At 44.0% G+C, this 18,276-nt stretch overlaps 1 protein-coding gene and 1 pseudogene across 5 annotated transcripts in view; both read right to left on the bottom strand.

The window, feature by feature from the left end:
• LOC311611241 (NACHT, LRR and PYD domains-containing protein 1a-like) overlaps positions 1–18,276 on the bottom strand; it is a 53,835-nt gene that overhangs the window by 10,668 nt on the left and 24,891 nt on the right. The window contains exons 7-16 of one of the 4 annotated variants that reach the window (XM_084863179.1): positions 16,919–17,010; positions 16,189–16,333; positions 14,252–14,398; positions 12,068–12,154; positions 10,378–10,469; positions 9,640–9,799; positions 6,836–7,059; positions 3,385–3,656; positions 2,781–2,906; positions 411–2,061 (exon numbers count right to left, since the gene is read on the bottom strand). In XM_084863179.1, coding sequence (XP_084719305.1) covers positions 1,966–2,061; positions 2,781–2,906; positions 3,385–3,656; positions 6,836–7,059; positions 9,640–9,799; positions 10,378–10,469; positions 12,068–12,154; positions 14,252–14,398; positions 16,189–16,333; positions 16,919–17,010 — 1,441 coding nt within the window. In that variant the 3' untranslated portion in view covers positions 411–1,965. Of the gene's footprint in view, positions 1–410; positions 2,062–2,780; positions 2,924–3,384; positions 3,657–6,835; positions 7,060–9,639; positions 9,800–10,377; positions 10,470–12,067; positions 12,155–14,251; positions 14,399–16,188; positions 16,334–16,918; positions 17,011–18,276 lie in introns of those variants that run through there. The other 3 variants (XM_084863177.1, XM_084863178.1, XM_084863180.1) reach the window with 3 other exon arrangements.
• LOC311610766 (ras-related protein Rap-1A-like) lies at positions 13,702–14,246 on the bottom strand (annotated as a pseudogene). The gene has a single exon. The product of its transcript is annotated as a ras-related protein Rap-1A-like (transcript).

The raw sequence follows: 18,276 nt of genomic DNA, 5'->3' as shown, positions 1-18,276 counted from the left end.
CTATTATGTATTTTTTTTTAAAATTTAAATTATTTACTGTTTTAAGTGTTATGTATGTCTCCTTTCCTCCTCATTGACCTTTCCCTGGCCACTCTCATGTCCAAGCTTGACCACTTTTAATCAACAAAAAATTTATATACATCCCTTTTCTAAATCACATTTGAGATGACTCTTGATTCCCAACTATCTTCCAAAAATGTTTCCTCCCCAGTTTCCCCACATGCAGTAAATGGCACTATCACCACTGAATATCCATATTCCATATTCAGACATCATCTTTAATTCTTAGCTTTCTCTCTCTCTTCTTCTTCTTCTTCTTCTTCTTTTTCTTCTTCTTCTTCTTCTTCTTCTTCTTCTTCTTCTTCTTCTTCTTCTTCTTCTTCTCTCTCTCTCTCTCTCTCTCTCTCTCTCTCTCTCTCTCTCTCTCTCTCTCTCTCTCTCTAGCTTTCTCTCTTATAAGTCAAGTTCTATTGACTATACTTGCAATATATACCCTTAATTCATCAATTTATCTTCATCTCCACTGCTTTTCCCCTAATCAATGCATCTGCAGCTTCTGCCGGTACTATAGCAATGGTCTTTTGACTTGTCTTTTGTTTTCACTCTTCTTTTCTTGCCACCCATTTTTACTCAGCAGTCAGAGGCATCTATATGAAACTAAAGCAGGTCTTGTATTACCAAGCAACAACTTCTGAGATCTTGTCATTTCACTTAGAACAAAATCCAAACTCCACATCAGGGCAACATAGTTGATGGGCCCTAGGAAACCTCTGTCTCTTGTGCGACCCCACCTTACTTCTCTCTTTGCTACACTCATTAAGCTCTGCCACACTGACCTCCTATTTGTCTTTTGGGAGGTTTAAGGGTGCCTGCTCCTCTGTCCTCTGGACCTGAAGTGCTTTGTTACAAATATTCACCTCCCAGGACCCTTCTTGTCACTCAGATCTCAGGTATATGTTACTACACAGCAGCTCTTCCCCTGACCACTCAGTATAAAGCAGCCCAGTCACTCTCTTAAGTGGCAAAGTTGTATTTTCCTCACAGTACTTCATGGTCCTTGGTCCATTTCTTTAACTATGTAGGTCTCATCCACCAGAATGTCATCTTCCCAAGGGCAGGGCCTTTCTGTCTTGTTCACTGGACTATCACAAATGAAGACAGCACATGGTTGGCACTGGCTAAATGTTGGATGAATGAATTAATCATGTCTCTTATCCCTTGTTAAGATCTGACACAGCAGGGAAATATAAGGTATTCATTGTTGGAGTAATTTTTCTCAACTTAAAAGTTATATAATTATTTTTTAAAATATTTTATTGCTTTTTTATAGAGAGGAAGAGAGAAGGATAGAGAGTTAGAAACATCAATAAGAGAGAAACATCGATTATCTGCCTCCTGCACACCCTCTATTGGTGATGTGCTTGCAACCAAGGTACATGCCCTTGATTGGAATGGAACCTGGAACCCTTCAGTCCGTAGGCCGATGCTCTATCCACTGAGCCAAACCAGTCAGGGCAAAAGTTATATAATTCTTTCTCCTTACTGCTGGAAATGTATGCCATCCGTCATTGTCACTTAAAGCGGTCCAAAGACTCATCTCAAAACAGAAGGGGGGAAAAAGATTGACTCTGGTTGAACTACAAACTACCTTTAAGTTGAAAGTTTGACCTTAGCAACAAACCTTGGCAATGATGACAACTTGGATATTATGGGTGAATGTCTGGCCTGTCGTCATTACCTTTGGTGAAAAGGGGAGACTGAGAAAGGATAGGAAGACAGCCCCTGATGTCCAAACCTGATGCAATGCTCACAACTAGACCTCATTGTTATCATGAATGAATCTGATGCTGTCACCTCTGTTGATAGTAGAGCAACACGTTGGAGATGACAGGAATCTTGACAGTAATGCCCAGGATTGTTTGGAAAATATAACGCCCATGCAGGAGAAGCTAGGATTCTCCAGGACTATGTAATGTGACTCCACACTGGTTGGTTTCTCCATGAGTATCCCATCCTCTTTAATGTGGGCCACTTGGAACCAGGATATGTCCACATGTTGCCCTGAAAAGAATAAATTTGAAAGGAGAGCATTCGGTGCTCTCACTGAGTCATGTATGCCTGGGGCAGTGGGGTCCTTAGGCATAGGCTCAGTGGCCTATCTGGGGAACCCAGCAGGGAAGGCAGCATCCAGGGTCTGGGTCCATCCAGGGTCTGTTGTCTTCCTGTAGGACATATATAATCTCACAAAACCAAACTTTGCCCCATTTCACTTCAAAATGAGCTATTCCAGCAATTACACCTTCACACTTGCAGTGCCTGCCATTCACAGAGAGAAAATGTGTAGAGGTTCCCAATCATAGAATTGCCCTGCCTTCTGACAAAACCAGATCTAGACCAAATCTTCATTTCCTTAGATCTTTCCCAAAATTACCCAACTAAGGCCCAAATCCTATTTTTAAATATAATTTATTGATTTTTTTACAGAGAGGAAGAGAGAGGGATAGAGAGTTAGAAACATCAATGAGATAGAATCATCGATCAGCTGCCTCTTGCACACCCTTCACCGGGGATGTGCTTGCAACCAAGATACATGCCCTTGACCGGGAATTGAAGCTGGGACCTTTTAGTCCACAGGCCGACACCCTATCCACTGAGCCAAACCGGTTTCAGCTGTCTGTCCAACTTTAACTGGGCCTGCCCCTGGGGAAGCTCAGAAACCTGCCTCATAGCTATTCCCAAGCATGACCTCTCAGGGAGGAGGAGGTATCTAGACTGCTCACCTCAGGGATTATTTCCAAATTGTCTGAACCAGACACAATATATCTTGAGCCCATGTAGAGTGGTGTCAGCGGGGGCGGCTTGCGTATTTGAAAAAACTGGAACTTCTTTTCTTCATCATCTATGGCCTAAGGGCATACAGACACTGATTTAAAAAGGAGGGTTTCTGTGGTCTAATGCAGAGATTCCACCTATGGAATCTGTCTGAGCAAGGTGAGGTGGTGTTTCCACATATTTATGTGGGTGAAGGGGTTATACCATCCATGAACTCTCCCACCGCAATGACTGCTACACAGAGACCCCCACACTTGGCCAGTGCTATATTCAGGGTGTGAATTGGGGCATTACTCGAGAAGAAGTGAGAATGGAGGAGTAGGTGCATCTCTGAGCAGAGAGCCCTCCCATCCTTCTGACTCCTGGAAAGAAGCTGCAAAAGGTGTCTAGCAATGAGCAGTGAAGCAGTGAGCCCAGTCAGGGGAGGCCTTAGGGACTGGAGACCAGTCCATTTCCCATACCAAAGCCCAGTTGACCCATCCACGGGGCTCTCTGGATGCATGTTATGTCTTTGTCAGCCTACCCTGGCCTGGTCTTCTCCTATTAGAGTACCTTCTCAATGGTGCAGTCGCTGGGGATTAGGTAGAGGTGGAAGTTGATTTCCTCAGGTTGGATGCGATAGTAGAGCAACACGTTGGAGATGACAGGAATCTTGACAGTAATGCCCAGGATTGTTTTGACTATTCGCACTATAACGCCCATGGGGGAGAAGCTAGGATTCTCCAGGACTATGTAATGTGGCTCCACACTGGTTGGTTTCTCCATGAGTATCCCATCCTCTTTAATGTGGGCCACTTGGAACCAGGATATGTCCACATGTTGCCCTGAAAAGAATAAATTTGAAAGATGAGCATTCGGTGCCCTCACTGAGTCATGTATGCCTGGGGCAGTGGGGTCCTTAGGCATAGGCTCAGTGGCCTATCTGGGGAACCCAGCAGGGAAGGCAGCATCCAGGGTCTGGGTCCCTTTGGGGTTGTGGGCAATAGTGTTTTGAGAATGGGAGCGTTGTGAGAAGCCATTTAAGACAAACCTTTACAATAGCCTAGCTTCTCCATATTTTTTATCTATGGAATTTGGCTGTGTTCTTGGCTTCTCAGCATTATTTGGTGAGTGTCTTCCTTTCATTTAATGTTTGTGTCGAATTGTTTCTAAAGTTTATGAGCTGCTCAACAATATTCTTATACATCCATTTTCTGCCCAAATCAACTGGTTTCTTTGATTGCAGCCAAAATCTCTGACCAGTGTACCAGGTGTGGACATTGTCACCACAAAGAGAGTTTGAGGGATGAAGGCTGGTAGTGGGAGATACACTGGCCTAAGTGTCAGGAGTCCTGGCTCCATCCCTGTGTTGCCTGGCAATTGCTGCAATGCAGGCCATTTCTGGGCAGCACAGGGACATCCAACAAAGCTCACAGGCCCTTGGTCTGCATGGGATCTAATCAGCACATGGCTGACTGAATTAATCCCAAGAGAGACTGTGGAGGCTACAACTAAAATTTTCTCATTTATTAATTCCTTTATGTGTGTATGTGAAAAATAATATCATAGTAGTGTACACCACCTGCCAAAATGCAGAAATATTTACATCTGATCTTACCAAGCAGTACAACTATTATTATCATTTTTCCCTTTTCCATTAGTCTTTCTCTGCAGCAATACCTTTTCATTTTGGCCACGTTTTGGCCAAATTTTCATTTTCCCAAGCTGGTTTAAATAGCCCCAAGAGCCTCTGGACCTTTCTAATGACTGCAGTACTTGATCCCTCCTAGAGGATGTAGCATCCCTAGTTCACTGCTTCTTGTTTTAGTGTTGAGGTTGCTTCCACCTCTTTGTCATGATAGATAGTCCTGCAATGCACATGTTTTTGCAGGGAACTTTTCTGTTTCCCTTGAGCTATTACCTTGAATTGTAAGTCCCAAGATATAAGAAAATGTGTGAAAGGATGTGAGCAATTCTATGTCTTGCCAGGTTTTGCCAAATTGCTTCTCCAAGAGGTGGTGCACTTTGCACTGCCTTGGTGAGACCAATTGGATGATGTCACCTCGCCCTCCACAGAACTGGAATGTCCTCATGTGTCAGTGTCAGATGGGGAACTGAAACTTTTGGAGGAAAGTGCTTTTTTGAAGTTCATGGGTCAGCTCCAGCTCTGGGCTGAGATCCCTGCTCTGATACAGTAATTCACGGCACTTAACCTCTGTGCCACACTAATTTTGACTGAATTCTGGATGGTACTGTATGTGTATCTAACTTGCCTTTTTGCTAAGGTGACCAGTTGTCCTGGTTTGCCTAGGACTGAGAGGGTTAAGAACTACACCAATGAGGGCAAAAGCAGCTAGTGCCAAATTCCTAAATGAGGCCACTATTAGTCACTGGGGTCATTGTTTCCAGGACAACAAGAAGCTTCAGGCCAGACAGCAGGCTATAGGGATTCCTGGGATCTTGGTTTCCTGGCTGAGCTCAGCACAGTGAGCATTGGATGGCTGGTTTCAGCCTGATCCCCTCAGTCCATGCCAAGGGACCCCACCAGTGCACAAATCTGTGCACTGAGCCTATAGTATTATTATATTTAAAATTGTTTTTCTTGAAATATTAATGTTTGTTGCATATAAGTGGCTAATTGTTTTGTATATACAAATAGTAGGTTTTTTTGGTATATTGTGAAAAAAAATAAATGTAATGAAAAAATAATAAAATGTTTATTTTACTTACCTTTTAATCAATTATTTTTCTGTTACAATTCTTGATTGGCAATTATTTCCTCATTACTGTGAGGATATCATTCTATTATCTTCTGCCTTTCATTGTTACTATTGAAAATCAGTTGTCATCTTAATTGTAGCATCTTTCTGACTAATCTTTCTGGGTGCTGTTAAAAACTGCCCTTTGATGTCTGTATTCTGGCAATGCACTTTAATGGGTTGCTGATTTCTCTCTATCCCTCTCTTTTGCTTTGGATACTTTTTCTTCCTAGAAGGAAATTCTTTTAGCAATTCTAGAAATTTCTTGGTAATTCTTTGAATATAGAATCCTCTCCATTCTCTCTATAATATTCTCCTGGAATTCTGATTAGATATATGTTATACCTTGTATAGTATCTTCAATGTCACTTATTCTTTTCTTAATTATGCTTTAATATATTCTTTTCTTAATTATGCTTCAGTATAGCTTTGTTTCAAACTTGATTCATCATTTTAATGGTTTATTGCTTCTTGCTCATATTTCAAAAATGATTTCTTTAAGCATAAAAAACATACTTATTTTTTTTCTGATAATTTAAATGTCTGACTTCTTTATAGGCCTCATATAACCTGAAGTTTCTGTTGGTTCTCAGTTATTTTGCCTGTTCCCTGTTTCTAAGGTTTTGCCTGTTAGCTTATATTTTCAGAATTTTATCTATGGGAAGTCTTTGGAGATGGGAGATGTTGGGATAATAACATTACCCTTTATGACTAAGTCTCCTTCTGAGATGCCCTACTTTTGTGGCTTGAGTTCTCATATGGAGTCTGATGACAGCATTTCTTCTCCCTGCCTCTAACAGTAGCAATGGCTTCCCATTTGTTGCTGTTCTCCAGGTACCTCAACCTTTCTCATTTGTTCACTTAGCCTTACTTGCAAATAGACTAGTCTTTGAAAAATCTCTTAAAAAATCTCAACTGAGTACATCATATGTTTCATGAGGAGACTCTGAGTAATATAATCTATGTGAAGATAACTTAATAAATGATAGCTATTATTGTTATTGAGGAGACCACTTTCTCTTGAGGGGAATCTTCAAGTAATTCAGGCAAAAATGATTATGATGCTTGGGGACAATATGTTTCAAAAAAGATATGCCCAGAGCATTGTGGAATGAGAAAAAAAGCTCTCTCCACTTCTTTAAAGCCCCACCCCCTTAATCAGTATAAGGAAGCTCCAAGTTCTTCCCTCAAGATACTGTTGTCAAAATCCATTTCGAGCCCATTCTCACCACCATCACCTTCCCCCATACTTCCCTCTCACTCACCTTGGAGGGATATAAAGTGAGGGAGATACACAGCTTGTACAGCTCCTGGTTCAGCCTTGATGTCAAAAAGAGGCCCTGCAACCATCCAGCTGTGCTGTGGAACAATCTGGTACAGGAACTGGTCCCAAACACAGAATTGAATCTCAATGGTCACTGGCCCTCTCACCACAAAGTGGAGACCCATTTTGGGACAGTGGTAGGAACCAGCCACAGGGAAGTGAACTCTGGGGATAACAGAGAGAGGCAGACATTGAATTAATTATTCCACACAAGCTGGCTGACTACCTACTGGGTGCCCAACCCATGCAGTGCACTGTATATCTAGTAGAGTGGCTGCAAGCTCAATTGTCACAGCCAGAGGGATTTGAGTTTGATTCTTGGCCCCTTTCCTCCCTACTATGGATCCCTGAATAAGTCATTGAACTCCTTAATCACAGTTTTTTTTATTTTCAAGTAAAAGTAATAACAAAATTACTTCATAGAATTGTGAATAATAAGTTACCTATTATATGATAAATATGTGCGTAATACTTGTGAGTAATAAGTGACCTATTATGTGACAAGTATGTGATGGCTTAATACTTGCGTGGGTGTGGTTAGCTATTTCTATAATGGTGATAATGATGAGAATAATAATAATAATAGTAATAATAATAATATTAATGAAACAGACAAGTATTATTGTTTTTAAAGGGCCTAATCCCACTTAATAACAGAGTAATATGCAAATTAACCATCACTCCGCTACACCACAAGCCATGCCCACCAGCTAATTAGAGCAAGTATGTAAATAAACCCAACCAAGATGGCTACCAGGAGGGAGGCTTGGGTTCCCCAGGCAACCGAGGAAGCTAAGCTTTCCACACACCCTGGTGGGCCCCAGCCTCCACTCAAGGCTACAAAGTTTCAATTATAGAAGGTAAACAAATCCAAACCTGGTCACAGAGCAAGCAGGAGGCTTTGCCCCACTCCAGGTTACAACCCCACCCTGATCTGGGACACACTTCAGGGCAAACCAGCTGGCCCCACCCATGCACCAGGTCTCTATCCTATCTAATATGCAGATTGACCATCACTCCAACACACAATATGGCTGCCCCCATGTGAACATAGATCCTGCTCCCATGTGCACACAAGATGACCACCACAAGATGGCTAGCAGGGGAGGGCAGTTGGGAAGCACCAGGCCTGCAAGGGAGGGCAGTTGAGAGAGACCAGGCATGCAAGGGAGTGCAGTTGGAAGTGATCAACCCTGCAGGGGAGGGCAGTTAGGGGTAACCAGGCCAGCAAAAGAGGGAAGTTGGGGGCAAACAGGCTTGCAGGGGAGCAGTTAGACATCAATGAGGCTGGCATGGGAGTGGTTAGGGGGTGATCAGGCAGTTAGGCAGAAGCAATTAGGGGCAATCATGAAGGCAGGCAAGCAAGCAGTTGAAAGCCAGCAGTCCTGGATTGAGAGGAATGTCCGACTGCCCATTTAGGCCCGATCCCTCCCACTGGGATCAGGCCTAAATGGACAGTCGAACATCCCTTGAGGGGTCCCAGATTGGAGAAGGTTCAAGCTGGGCTGAGAGACACCCCTTGCCACTGTGTACGAATTTTATGTACCAGGTCTCTAGTTTCCAATATTTAGTAACAATCTACATGGTGATATTAATGATAACCACTTGATCTTAAAATAAAACTTACAGAGACTTTCCAAAGGTTCCCTGTTGGTATAGAGCAGATTTTTAGGATGTCAGGTTCTGTGTGTAAGTTGTGAGTAATATTATCACCCATCTGAGGTCATGTCTGTGACAATGAATGGGAATATGTAAGAGGTCAGAACTAAAATTATAGACATTTATTACTTAAGACTGGGAACCCTTGGAAGGCATGGCTCTATATTCATCTCATGGCTCCTTGCTACTGGTATGGTACTTTGCACATAGCGGATGCTAATAAAGCAGGAATGTGTAGATGAAAAGAAATTTAAATGAGATTTATGATACATAAAAAAAACACCCACAAATAAAATGAGTGGACTTGGTTTGGATCCTGATTAGAATAAATTTACTGCAAGGACATATTTTGGACAATTGAGTATATTGAATACAGATGGGGTATTAGATGATATGAAAATGACTTATTGTAAATGTTAGATATGACAATGGCATTGTGGTTATGACAATGGTGTTGTGATTATTTTGTATTCTTCAAAATTCATCACAAAACATATAAGGATAAAATCACCTGATATCTTGTATTTAAAAATAGTATAACAACAAAAGAAGGGGAAAGTGAATAGTTGAAACAAATTTGGGAAAATGGTTGTTAAAGCTGGGTAATGAGTAAGTGGTAATCCCTTGGAACATTTTTCTTTGTTCTTTGCAACTTTTCACAATAAAACTTCTGTTTCCATAATAAAAGTACTAATACAGCCCAGTTTCTCTGCCTGGTGGCTCAACAATGGGAAGGGCCAAAACGGGTTTGGCTCAGTGGTAGAGCGTTTGTCTGTGGACTGAAGGGTCCCGGGTTCGATTCCGGTCAAGGGCATGTACCTTGGTTGCGGGCACATCCCAGTAGGGGGTGTGCAGGATGCGGCTGGTCGATGTTTCTCTCTCATCGACCTTTCTGGCTATCTCTCTCCCTTCCTCTCTGTAAAAAATCAATAACATATATTAAACAAACAAACAAACAAACAAAACAAAAACAATGAGAAGGGACCCAATGGATCATGAGTGGGGTGTTGAATGTCTGTTGGGATCCAGTATAGGGATGGTGGGGGTGGAGATGCCAGCCTGGCACACCAGAGTCCTGTCACTCACCGGTACAGACTCCTGTGTTTGTCAACCATCTCTGTAGCCACGGGCCCTGTGGGGCCCCAGAAGTCATCATCCAGCCTTAGAAGCTCCACTGGTTGGTTCCGCAGAGGTTCATGAGATGACAAACAGTAGGGTTTCTGTGATACTTGAGGGGAGCTCTCTTCTGGAACACACAGGGAAGTGGTCAGCTTTAGGGCCTCCTGCCTGGCCTCTTCTACCCCTTAAGCTATAACATGGAGGGGTCCTTCTCAAGGCTGACCTACCTGGACTTTGGACAGTGTGTGTTAGTAGGCTCTGTCCATGCTCCTGGGGCTGCCTACCTGCTATCTGAGGAGGCCCAATCCTGTTGTCCCCTGATGCCACCCTTGCCCACTGTTACAGAAGGCATTTCTATTCCAGAATCAGCCAGAAAGGTAGCTTATGAGAAGAACATGGCTCTGAAGGTGGATGGGCTATGATGAAAAGGGATTCCCAGGCCTCAGAGGCTAGTGTGGACCAGAGCCTGAGACATGCCAGAGATGAGCTGCAGAGGAGCAGCCTCAGCCCCTGAGTCTGGGACGGAGGAAAGCAGAGGTCTTATCAGGTTCCACGTGTGGAAGACCTTGCGTGGAGTGAAGCCTCTCTAGTTGGGAATTTTGCCATGCTTCACCTAGAGGCAGGAGCATGGAGGGGATGACCTTCCATATCCTCCTCACCCCTGTCTCAATTAATGGTGCTCCCAGCCTGGCCCCTTCAAAGTACCTGGATCTGATGTCTGCCACTGGGGTGGAGATGTGCCATCACTCGTCTGTCCTCCGCCTGGGACAATCTCAGTGACCGTTTCACTTGGCTCCCTAGACACAGAATTGGTCATTCTCACTGAGATCTTGGAGGAAGTTGGGGCTGTCTATGTGACATCCCCATTAATTTTAGCCCATCTGAATTTGAACTCATGGCCTTCATCTGACATTCTCACATAGATGCTGGCTTGGTGATGGCTTGCATGCATCCCTTCATCCATGAAGGAAATGGGATGTAGTCCTGGCTTCTTCTGGCTCCCTCTGATAGTTGATTGGCCACCTTGTCACTGGCTCTACTATAGCTCTCCTTTCTAGTCCCTTCTCTCCACCTCCACAGCCCCCACCTCCAGCCAAGGCCCTGGCATCTGTGGCTCAAACCACTGCATTCTTCCTCTAAAGGTGCCCTCTTCAGACCATTTCTACACAGCAGCTGGTCTTCAATTTCATCCTGACTCATCACTTAGCTACTGAAGCCCTGAAATCTTTTTTTTTACTGCTTTTGAGGTAGAAGCAGAAGTTATTAACATGGTCCAAAGGCCTCTTTGCCTCCCAACTTCCTGCCTCCCCTCAGCTCCAATCCCACCTCTGCCACTCTCCCTGCTCACTCACTTCTAATCCAGTGCTGCTGAAAGGCCCTGTCAAAACACAGATTCTGATTCAGCAGGTCTGGAGTGAGGCTTGAGATTTGGGTTTTTTAATGAGCTCTGAGGTGATGCTGATGCTGACACTGCTGGTCCATGGTCCACACTTGGAATAGCAGTGTTTCTGGTACCTGGCATCCTTCCATTCCTCAAAGGTGCTGAGATTAGAGCCTCTACCTCTGTCAGGAATCTACCCATTTGAGGCTCAGCCAAGCCCTCGCACCTTTCATAACTCAGCTCAGGTCCTTTGGACGGATTCAAAGAGGCCATCAGAGCATTCGCGCTGACTCAGGCACAATGATTCATGCTGTGGGTCACCTGGGTCTGTGTCCCTGCTCAGTTAATTCCTGGGTGTTGGGCCCATGTCCATGGTCCTGTGCCTAACACACTGTGGTTCTGAGGGGAATGCTAGTTCCCTGAGGAATGGCTCCTCCTAAGCCTAGGATCCGTTTCCTGCCATGTCAGGTGAGGCAGAGCAGTCAGAACCAGGGAATAAGTGCACTTTGCAGTCACAAGTCAAAATATACCAAATGCCCCAGAAGAAGATGCATTCTCCTGTTCCTCAGCTGGGCTGTGTACATGAGTGTTTATATGTGTGGAGGGTAAGGGAAGGTGGTCTTACCCCCACCCCCCCACCTGCCCCCAAGCTCTCTCTCTTTCCTTGTCTTTGTCTCCTCCTTGTGGCCATTGCTTTCCCTGTTCCAAAAATCACCCATTCACATTTTTTCACTTATTCATCTCTATCTTCTATTGAAAAACTTTAAAAAGAGGAGCGACATCATTTTGTTCACACTAACGAACCAACCAACCAATTAATCAATCAACCAATCAACCAACCAACAAACAAACTATCACCCTCTGGCTGCTATGTTTTCTTGGCTTTTTCCTGTTCTGTCTCTGCCTCCAGCCTCAATCCACTTCACCCCACTTCTGGCTCATGTCTCTGGACCAGCCTCTAGCAATCAGCCCTGGACTTGGGGCAGCTTGAGCAAAGTCTGTCTCCCCCTTTACCGATTGCTGTTGATCAGTTGGCGTTTCTTATGTTTTAGGGTGTCCTGCCTCTTTGCCACCTTCTCATCCCACGAAAGTAGGATCGACCTGCAAACACAAAGAAAGCCTGGTTACCTGGGAACTCGACATGATCTCAAGGTTCTGTCGGAACAAATGTAGGTTGGGTATCCTGAAATCGGGTTCTGAGATGGAGAATAGAGTTAGGAAGCTTATTCAGAAATGTTCTTGTGTCAACCAAGGCAAATAAAGGAGGAAGCAGGAATGGGCAGAACAACAAGTTGAGCTGTGATACAATCGCAAGGGACACAGCTGACTCTGTGGGACTTCTGGTGTTGGGATAACCCTCCAGGCTGTTCCATACTGTGAGGAGGTGCTTTATACCACTACAACAGTTAGTCACTGGATGCCAGCTACCCTAGAGAGGGGAGGTGACCTTGCTTGAGTTTTCAGAGGCCATCCCTGTAGCCAGCAGCACTCCCAGGACCTGGGGTTACATCTTCTTTCCTGAAAGAAACCTGGGCAGCACTTCACAGCATCCACCAGAGAACAGCCAGGCTCCATGGACTCAAACTGACTACATAGGAGTAGGTCCTGGGATTTCCTTCCTAGAGGCTAGGAGGTGTCCTGGAAAGAAAGAGCCACTCTCACGGGCTCTGTGTTCTGGGGTTTCTGTTGATTTGTTCCAGGGGGAGGAGCCACCCGTGGGGAAGTGAACTCTGGGGATCAAGCCCACTGAGTGTGTAGGTACTTGAATATTCAACCCCACACCGTGCACTGGATAGCTAGTAGAGTGCCTGCAAGCTCAAACATATCACAGAGGGATTTGGGATTTTGTTGTAGCCCCTCTGCTCTCTGCTGTGGATCCAGAGCAAGTCATTGAGACTCCCTAATCTCAGTTTTCTTATTTTTTTCAAAAAATGTACTAAAATTTAATAATTATAAAAGTTGTAATTTAATCTGACAGTAAAACACAAGAAGAAATATTAGAGTTGGTTTAGTGTATTATATATTTTAGCTTTGAAAGCCATAGGAATCAGTTATCCCATGTTTTTTTTTTTTTTATAAAAAAACCCTTTTCCCAAAGCATTATGCACAAACAATTTTAATTAGAATATAATGATAGGATGATATTTCATAATTTTAAAATATAAAATGAAGTCAATGACTCCAAATAGTTATCTGCTGTAATGAGTTTGAGGGGAAATGTCATAATCTATATTGTTACAGACATAAAGTATAATCTTTCAATGTTTAGTGCCTGATGGGAGGAATCATGATAGAAAGGTCAATATGAAATAATTTGATTATAGTAGCAATATCTAACTTCTGAAATGCATCCATGCTCTTTTGTATAATCATATTAGAGTCAAGTATATTTATTTTCCCATCTGTTATAACTGCTAGTGCAAAGGAGAAAAACTATTGTTTATTTTCTGAGAGATATACACAGAGCAATTCTGTTCTCTCCAGGGAACGTGTGCAAACCAATATAAGACCTAAATTCTTCACATAATATATAAAATGGAGAAGCCATTTCAGATTTATTTTTTGAAGTCTGGAATTCTGGCACTTTCCAATTAGGCACCAGTTCTTCATCCCTGTAATCTGGCTCAGAGCTGCTGCTAACTGTGGGCCTAAAGTAGCAGACAGAATTTCTGTTTAGGCTTCTTCTTTTCCACTGGTGTCTTTCTATTGATCTGTCTGACAAGGTCAGAAAATATCTCATTAACGTTGATCTTTGACTTTGCAATAGATTCTAAAAGGCACAGTTACACCATTGTCTTGCTAAATGCTGACCCTGTTCTCTGCCAACTACTCGCTCATCTTCCAGGACACATTTATTGCCAACCAAAATCATTGGAATATCTTCTGTGTCCTTAACCTGTAAAATCTGTTCCCTCAGGTCCTGGAAGTCATTAAATGTGGACTGAGCTGTGATAGAATATACCAGTGCAAACTCTTGGCCATTCTTTATATGCAAATTCCTCATTGTTGTAAATTGCTCTGTTCCTGCTGTGTCCAGGATTTTGAGTATACAGTCTTGGCAATGTACTTCAACTTGCTTTCTGTAGGAATCTTCTACCGTTGGGTCATATTTTTCAACAAAATTTCCCTGAGCAAACTGAACTGTCAGAGCAGACTTCCTCACGCCTCTTGAACCAAGGACAACTAGCTTGTACTCACCTTTTGGGGGGTGGTCTGTTTAAATACTGAAAATCTCCTCCTCTTCTCTTCTTTGGGCCTTGGTTCTTGCTCCAATTCTGGCTCTTCCTGGTGTATGCAGCCTTGGGAGCAGCAGCAGTGGTGAAGGCTTCAGAAGGCCTCAGTTTTCTTATTTGTAAGTAAAAGTAATAATAGAGTTGTGAGTAATAAAGGACCTAATATATGTTGATGGCTTAATATATGACTGCAGATGGTTAACTGTTTCTAGAATGACAATGATGATGAAAATAATAATAGTATTAAGAAACATAAAATAGGAAAGTTATTTTTAAAGGTCCTACTTTTCAACAATTAGTGCAATCTATATGGTGACATTAATGATAGCTACTTGAGCTTACAATAACACTTTCAGAAATATTACAGAGACTTTCCCCAGGTTCCTGGTTGGTATAGAGTGGGCTCCTGGGATGTTAGCTTCTGTGTGTGTCAGTTGGGAGTAATATTATCACCCAGCTGAGATCATGTCTGTGACAGCGAATGGTAATGTTTTATGTAAGAGAGCAGGACTAAGATGATAGATATTGATTACTTATGACTGGAAACGCTTGAGAGGCATGACTCATGGTTGGTTGTTAGTGGTATGGTCCCTTACACACAATGATGTTAACAAGACAGGAACATATAGGTGGGAAGAGATTTGAATGAGATTTGTGAGACATAACAAACCAATTACAACCGGTGGACTTTTTTGGATCCTGATTAGAACAAACATACTACAAGGACACGTTTTGGACAACTGAGCATATTGAATGCAGAATGGGTATTAGATGATATAAAAGTAACTTATTGTAAACATTGTTAGATAAGATAGTGGCATTGTGGTTATGGATAAAAAGATTTCTTTATTCTTCTAAATGAACCACAAAATATATACAGATAAGATCACCTGGTTTCTTGTATTTAAAATCCTTTATAATAAAAGGGTAATATGCAAATTGACCCTAATTGCAGAATGACCGGTCACTATTATGTGCACTGACCACTGGGGGCAGACGCTAAATGCAGGAGCTGCCCCTGGTGGTCACTACACTCCCACAGGGGGAGGTCCACTCAGCCACAAGCCGGGCTGATGGCTGTTAGGATAGTGGCAGTGGCAGGAGCCTCTCCTGCCTCGTTGGCAGTGCTAAGGATGTCTAACTTAGGCTTAGGGCCACATCTCTCGAGGGTTCCCAGGCTGCCAAAGAGATGTCTGACTACCAGCTTAGACCTGTTCCCCAAGGGGTGGCAGACTGTGAGAGGGAGCAGGCTGGGCTGAGCGATCCCCCTGCCGCCAGCCCCCGAGTGCATGAATTTTCATGCACTGGTCCTCTAATACTATAATAACTCCTTAGCTGATTTGGCTTGATGGATAGAGCTTCAGCCTACAGACTAAAGGGTTTGGGTTTGATTCTAGTCAAGGGCAACTGCCTATGTTTATTCTAAATAGGGGGCATGCAGGAAGTAGTCGCTCAATGATTCTCTCTCATCGTTGATGTTTCTATCTCTCTCTTCCTCTCCCTTCCTCTCTGAAATCAATAAAAACCCAAAACAAAACAAGAACTTTTTTGTGGCATACATGATATACAATAAAATGAAAGTATTTTATAAAAATAAAATAAAATAATAACAAAAGAAGGGGAAAGTGAATAGTTGAAACAGATTTAGAAAACTGGTTGTTGAAGCTGATAATGAATTTGTGGTAGTACTTTAAACTTTTTGTTGTTGTTTGCAACTTTTCATAATAAAATTCATATTTCCATAATAAAAGCACGAATTCAGCCCTGGTCTGTCTGCCTGGTGGCTCAGGATTGGTAGGGGGCCCAAATGGCTATAATTGGGGTGCTTAGTGTCTGTTGGAATCCAGTGTGGGGATGGCGGGGTTGGGAGCCAGCCTGACACAGTAGAGTCCCCTCACTCACCTGTACTGGCTCCTCCTGTCTTTGACAACCTTCTCTTTAGCCACTGGCCCTCTGGAACTCCAGAAGTGATCATCCATCCTTAGAGGTTTCACTGGTTGTTTCCTCTGAAGTCCAGGATAAGGCTGATATGAGGATTCCACCTTTTCTATGTGAGGGGAACAGACAAGGCAGTGGTCAGATTTGCATCCCCTGTCTGGCCTCTTCTACACCTTAAGCTATAACATGGAGGGGTTCTTCTCAAGGCTGGTATTCCTGGCCTTTGGAAGGTGTGTGTCAGTAGCCTCTGTCCATGCTCCTGGGGCTTCCTTCCTGCTATCTGAGGAGGCCCAATCCTGTTATCCCCTGATGCCACCCTTGCCCACTGTTACAGAAGGCATTTCTATTCCAGAATCCACAGAAAGGTAGCTTATGAGAAAAACATGGCCCTGAAGGTGGATGGGCAATGATGAAAAGGGATTCCCAGGCCTCAGAGGCCAGCATGGACCAGAGCCTGAGACATGCCAGAGATGAGCTGGAGAGGAGCAGCCTCAGCCCCTGAGTCTGGGACGGAGGAAAGCAGAGGTCTTATCAGGTTCCACGTGTGGAAGACCTTGCATGGAGCGAGGCCTCTCTAGTTGGGAATTTTGCCATGCCTCACCCCAGAGGCAGGAGCATGGAGGGGATGGCCTTTCATATTCTCCTCACCCCTGTCCCAATTAATGGTGCTCCCAGCCTGGCCCCTTTAGAGTACCTGCTTCTGATGTCTGCAACTGGGGTGGAGATGTGCCATCACTCCTCTGTGGTCCACACAGGACAATCTCAGAGACCGTTTCACGTGGTTCCCTAGACACAGAATTGGTCATTCTCCCTGAAATCTTGGAGGAAGTTGTGGCTGTCTATGTGACATCCCCACTTAATTTCAACCCATCTGAATTTGAACTCATGGCCTTCATCTGACGTTCTCTCATAGATGCTGTCTTTGTGATGGCTTGCATCCACCCCTCCATCCATGCAGGAACTGGGATGCAGTACTGACTCCTGGCTCCCTCTGAGAGTTGATTGGCCACTTGTATAGTTCTCCTTTCTAGTCCCTTCTCTCAACCTCCACTGCCTCCACCTCCAGCCAAGGCCCTGGCATCTGTGGCTCAAACCACTGCATCCTCCCCTTGTAGGTGCCCTCTTCTTCTCTTGACTCTCTCCAGGCCATTTCTACACAGCAGCTGGTCTTCAATTTGATCCTGACTCATCACTTAGCTACTGAAGCCCTGAAATCTTTTTTTTACTGCTTTTGAGGTAGAAGTGGAAGTTATTAACATGGCCCAAAGGCCTCTTTGCCTCCCAACTTCCTGCCTCCCCTCAGCTCCAATCCCACCTCTGCCACTCTCCCTGCTCACTCACTTCTAATCCAGTGCTGCTGAAAGGCCCTGTCAAAACACAGTTTCTGATTCAGCAAGTCTGGAGTGAGGCTTGAGATTTGGGTTTTTTAATGAGCTCTGAGGTGATGCTGATGCTGACACTGCTGGTCCATGGTCCACACTTGGAATAGCAGTGTTTCTGGTACCTGGCATCCTTCCATTCCTCAAAGGAGCTGAGAATAGAGCCTCTACCTCTGTCAGGAATCTACCCACTTGAGGCTCAGCCAAGCCCTCCCACCTTTCATAACTCAGCTCAGGTCCTTTGGACGGATTCAAAGAGGCCATCAGAGCATTCGCGCTGACTCAGGCACAATGATTCATACTGTGGATCACCTGGGTCTGTGTCCCTGCTGAGTTAATTCCTGGGTGTTGGGTCCATGTCCATGGTCCTGTGCCTAACACACTGTGGGTTTGAAGGCAATATTTGTTCTCTGAGGTATGGCTCCTTCTAAGGCCTCCTAATGTCTTCTGCCACATTAGGTGAGGCCGAGGAATAGGGACCAGGGCATAGATGTATTTTGCAGTCACAGGAGAAAACATACCAAAATGAAGGCCCATGGGGCTGCAGAGAATTCCCAGCAGGAAATCGTATTCTCCTGTTCCCAGGATTCCCCTCAGCTGGACTGTGTACATGGTGTTTATATGTGTGGAGATTGAATGAGGTTGGTCTGTCCCCTCCAAAGCTCTCTCTGCT

This window comes from Pipistrellus hanaki (genome assembly GCF_964339955.1).
Source record: "Pipistrellus hanaki genome assembly, chromosome: 16".
NCBI lineage: Eukaryota > Metazoa > Chordata > Mammalia > Chiroptera > Vespertilionidae > Pipistrellus > Pipistrellus hanaki.
Note: the sequence above shows the minus strand (reverse complement) of the source record. Positions and strands in the feature narration are given on the sequence as shown.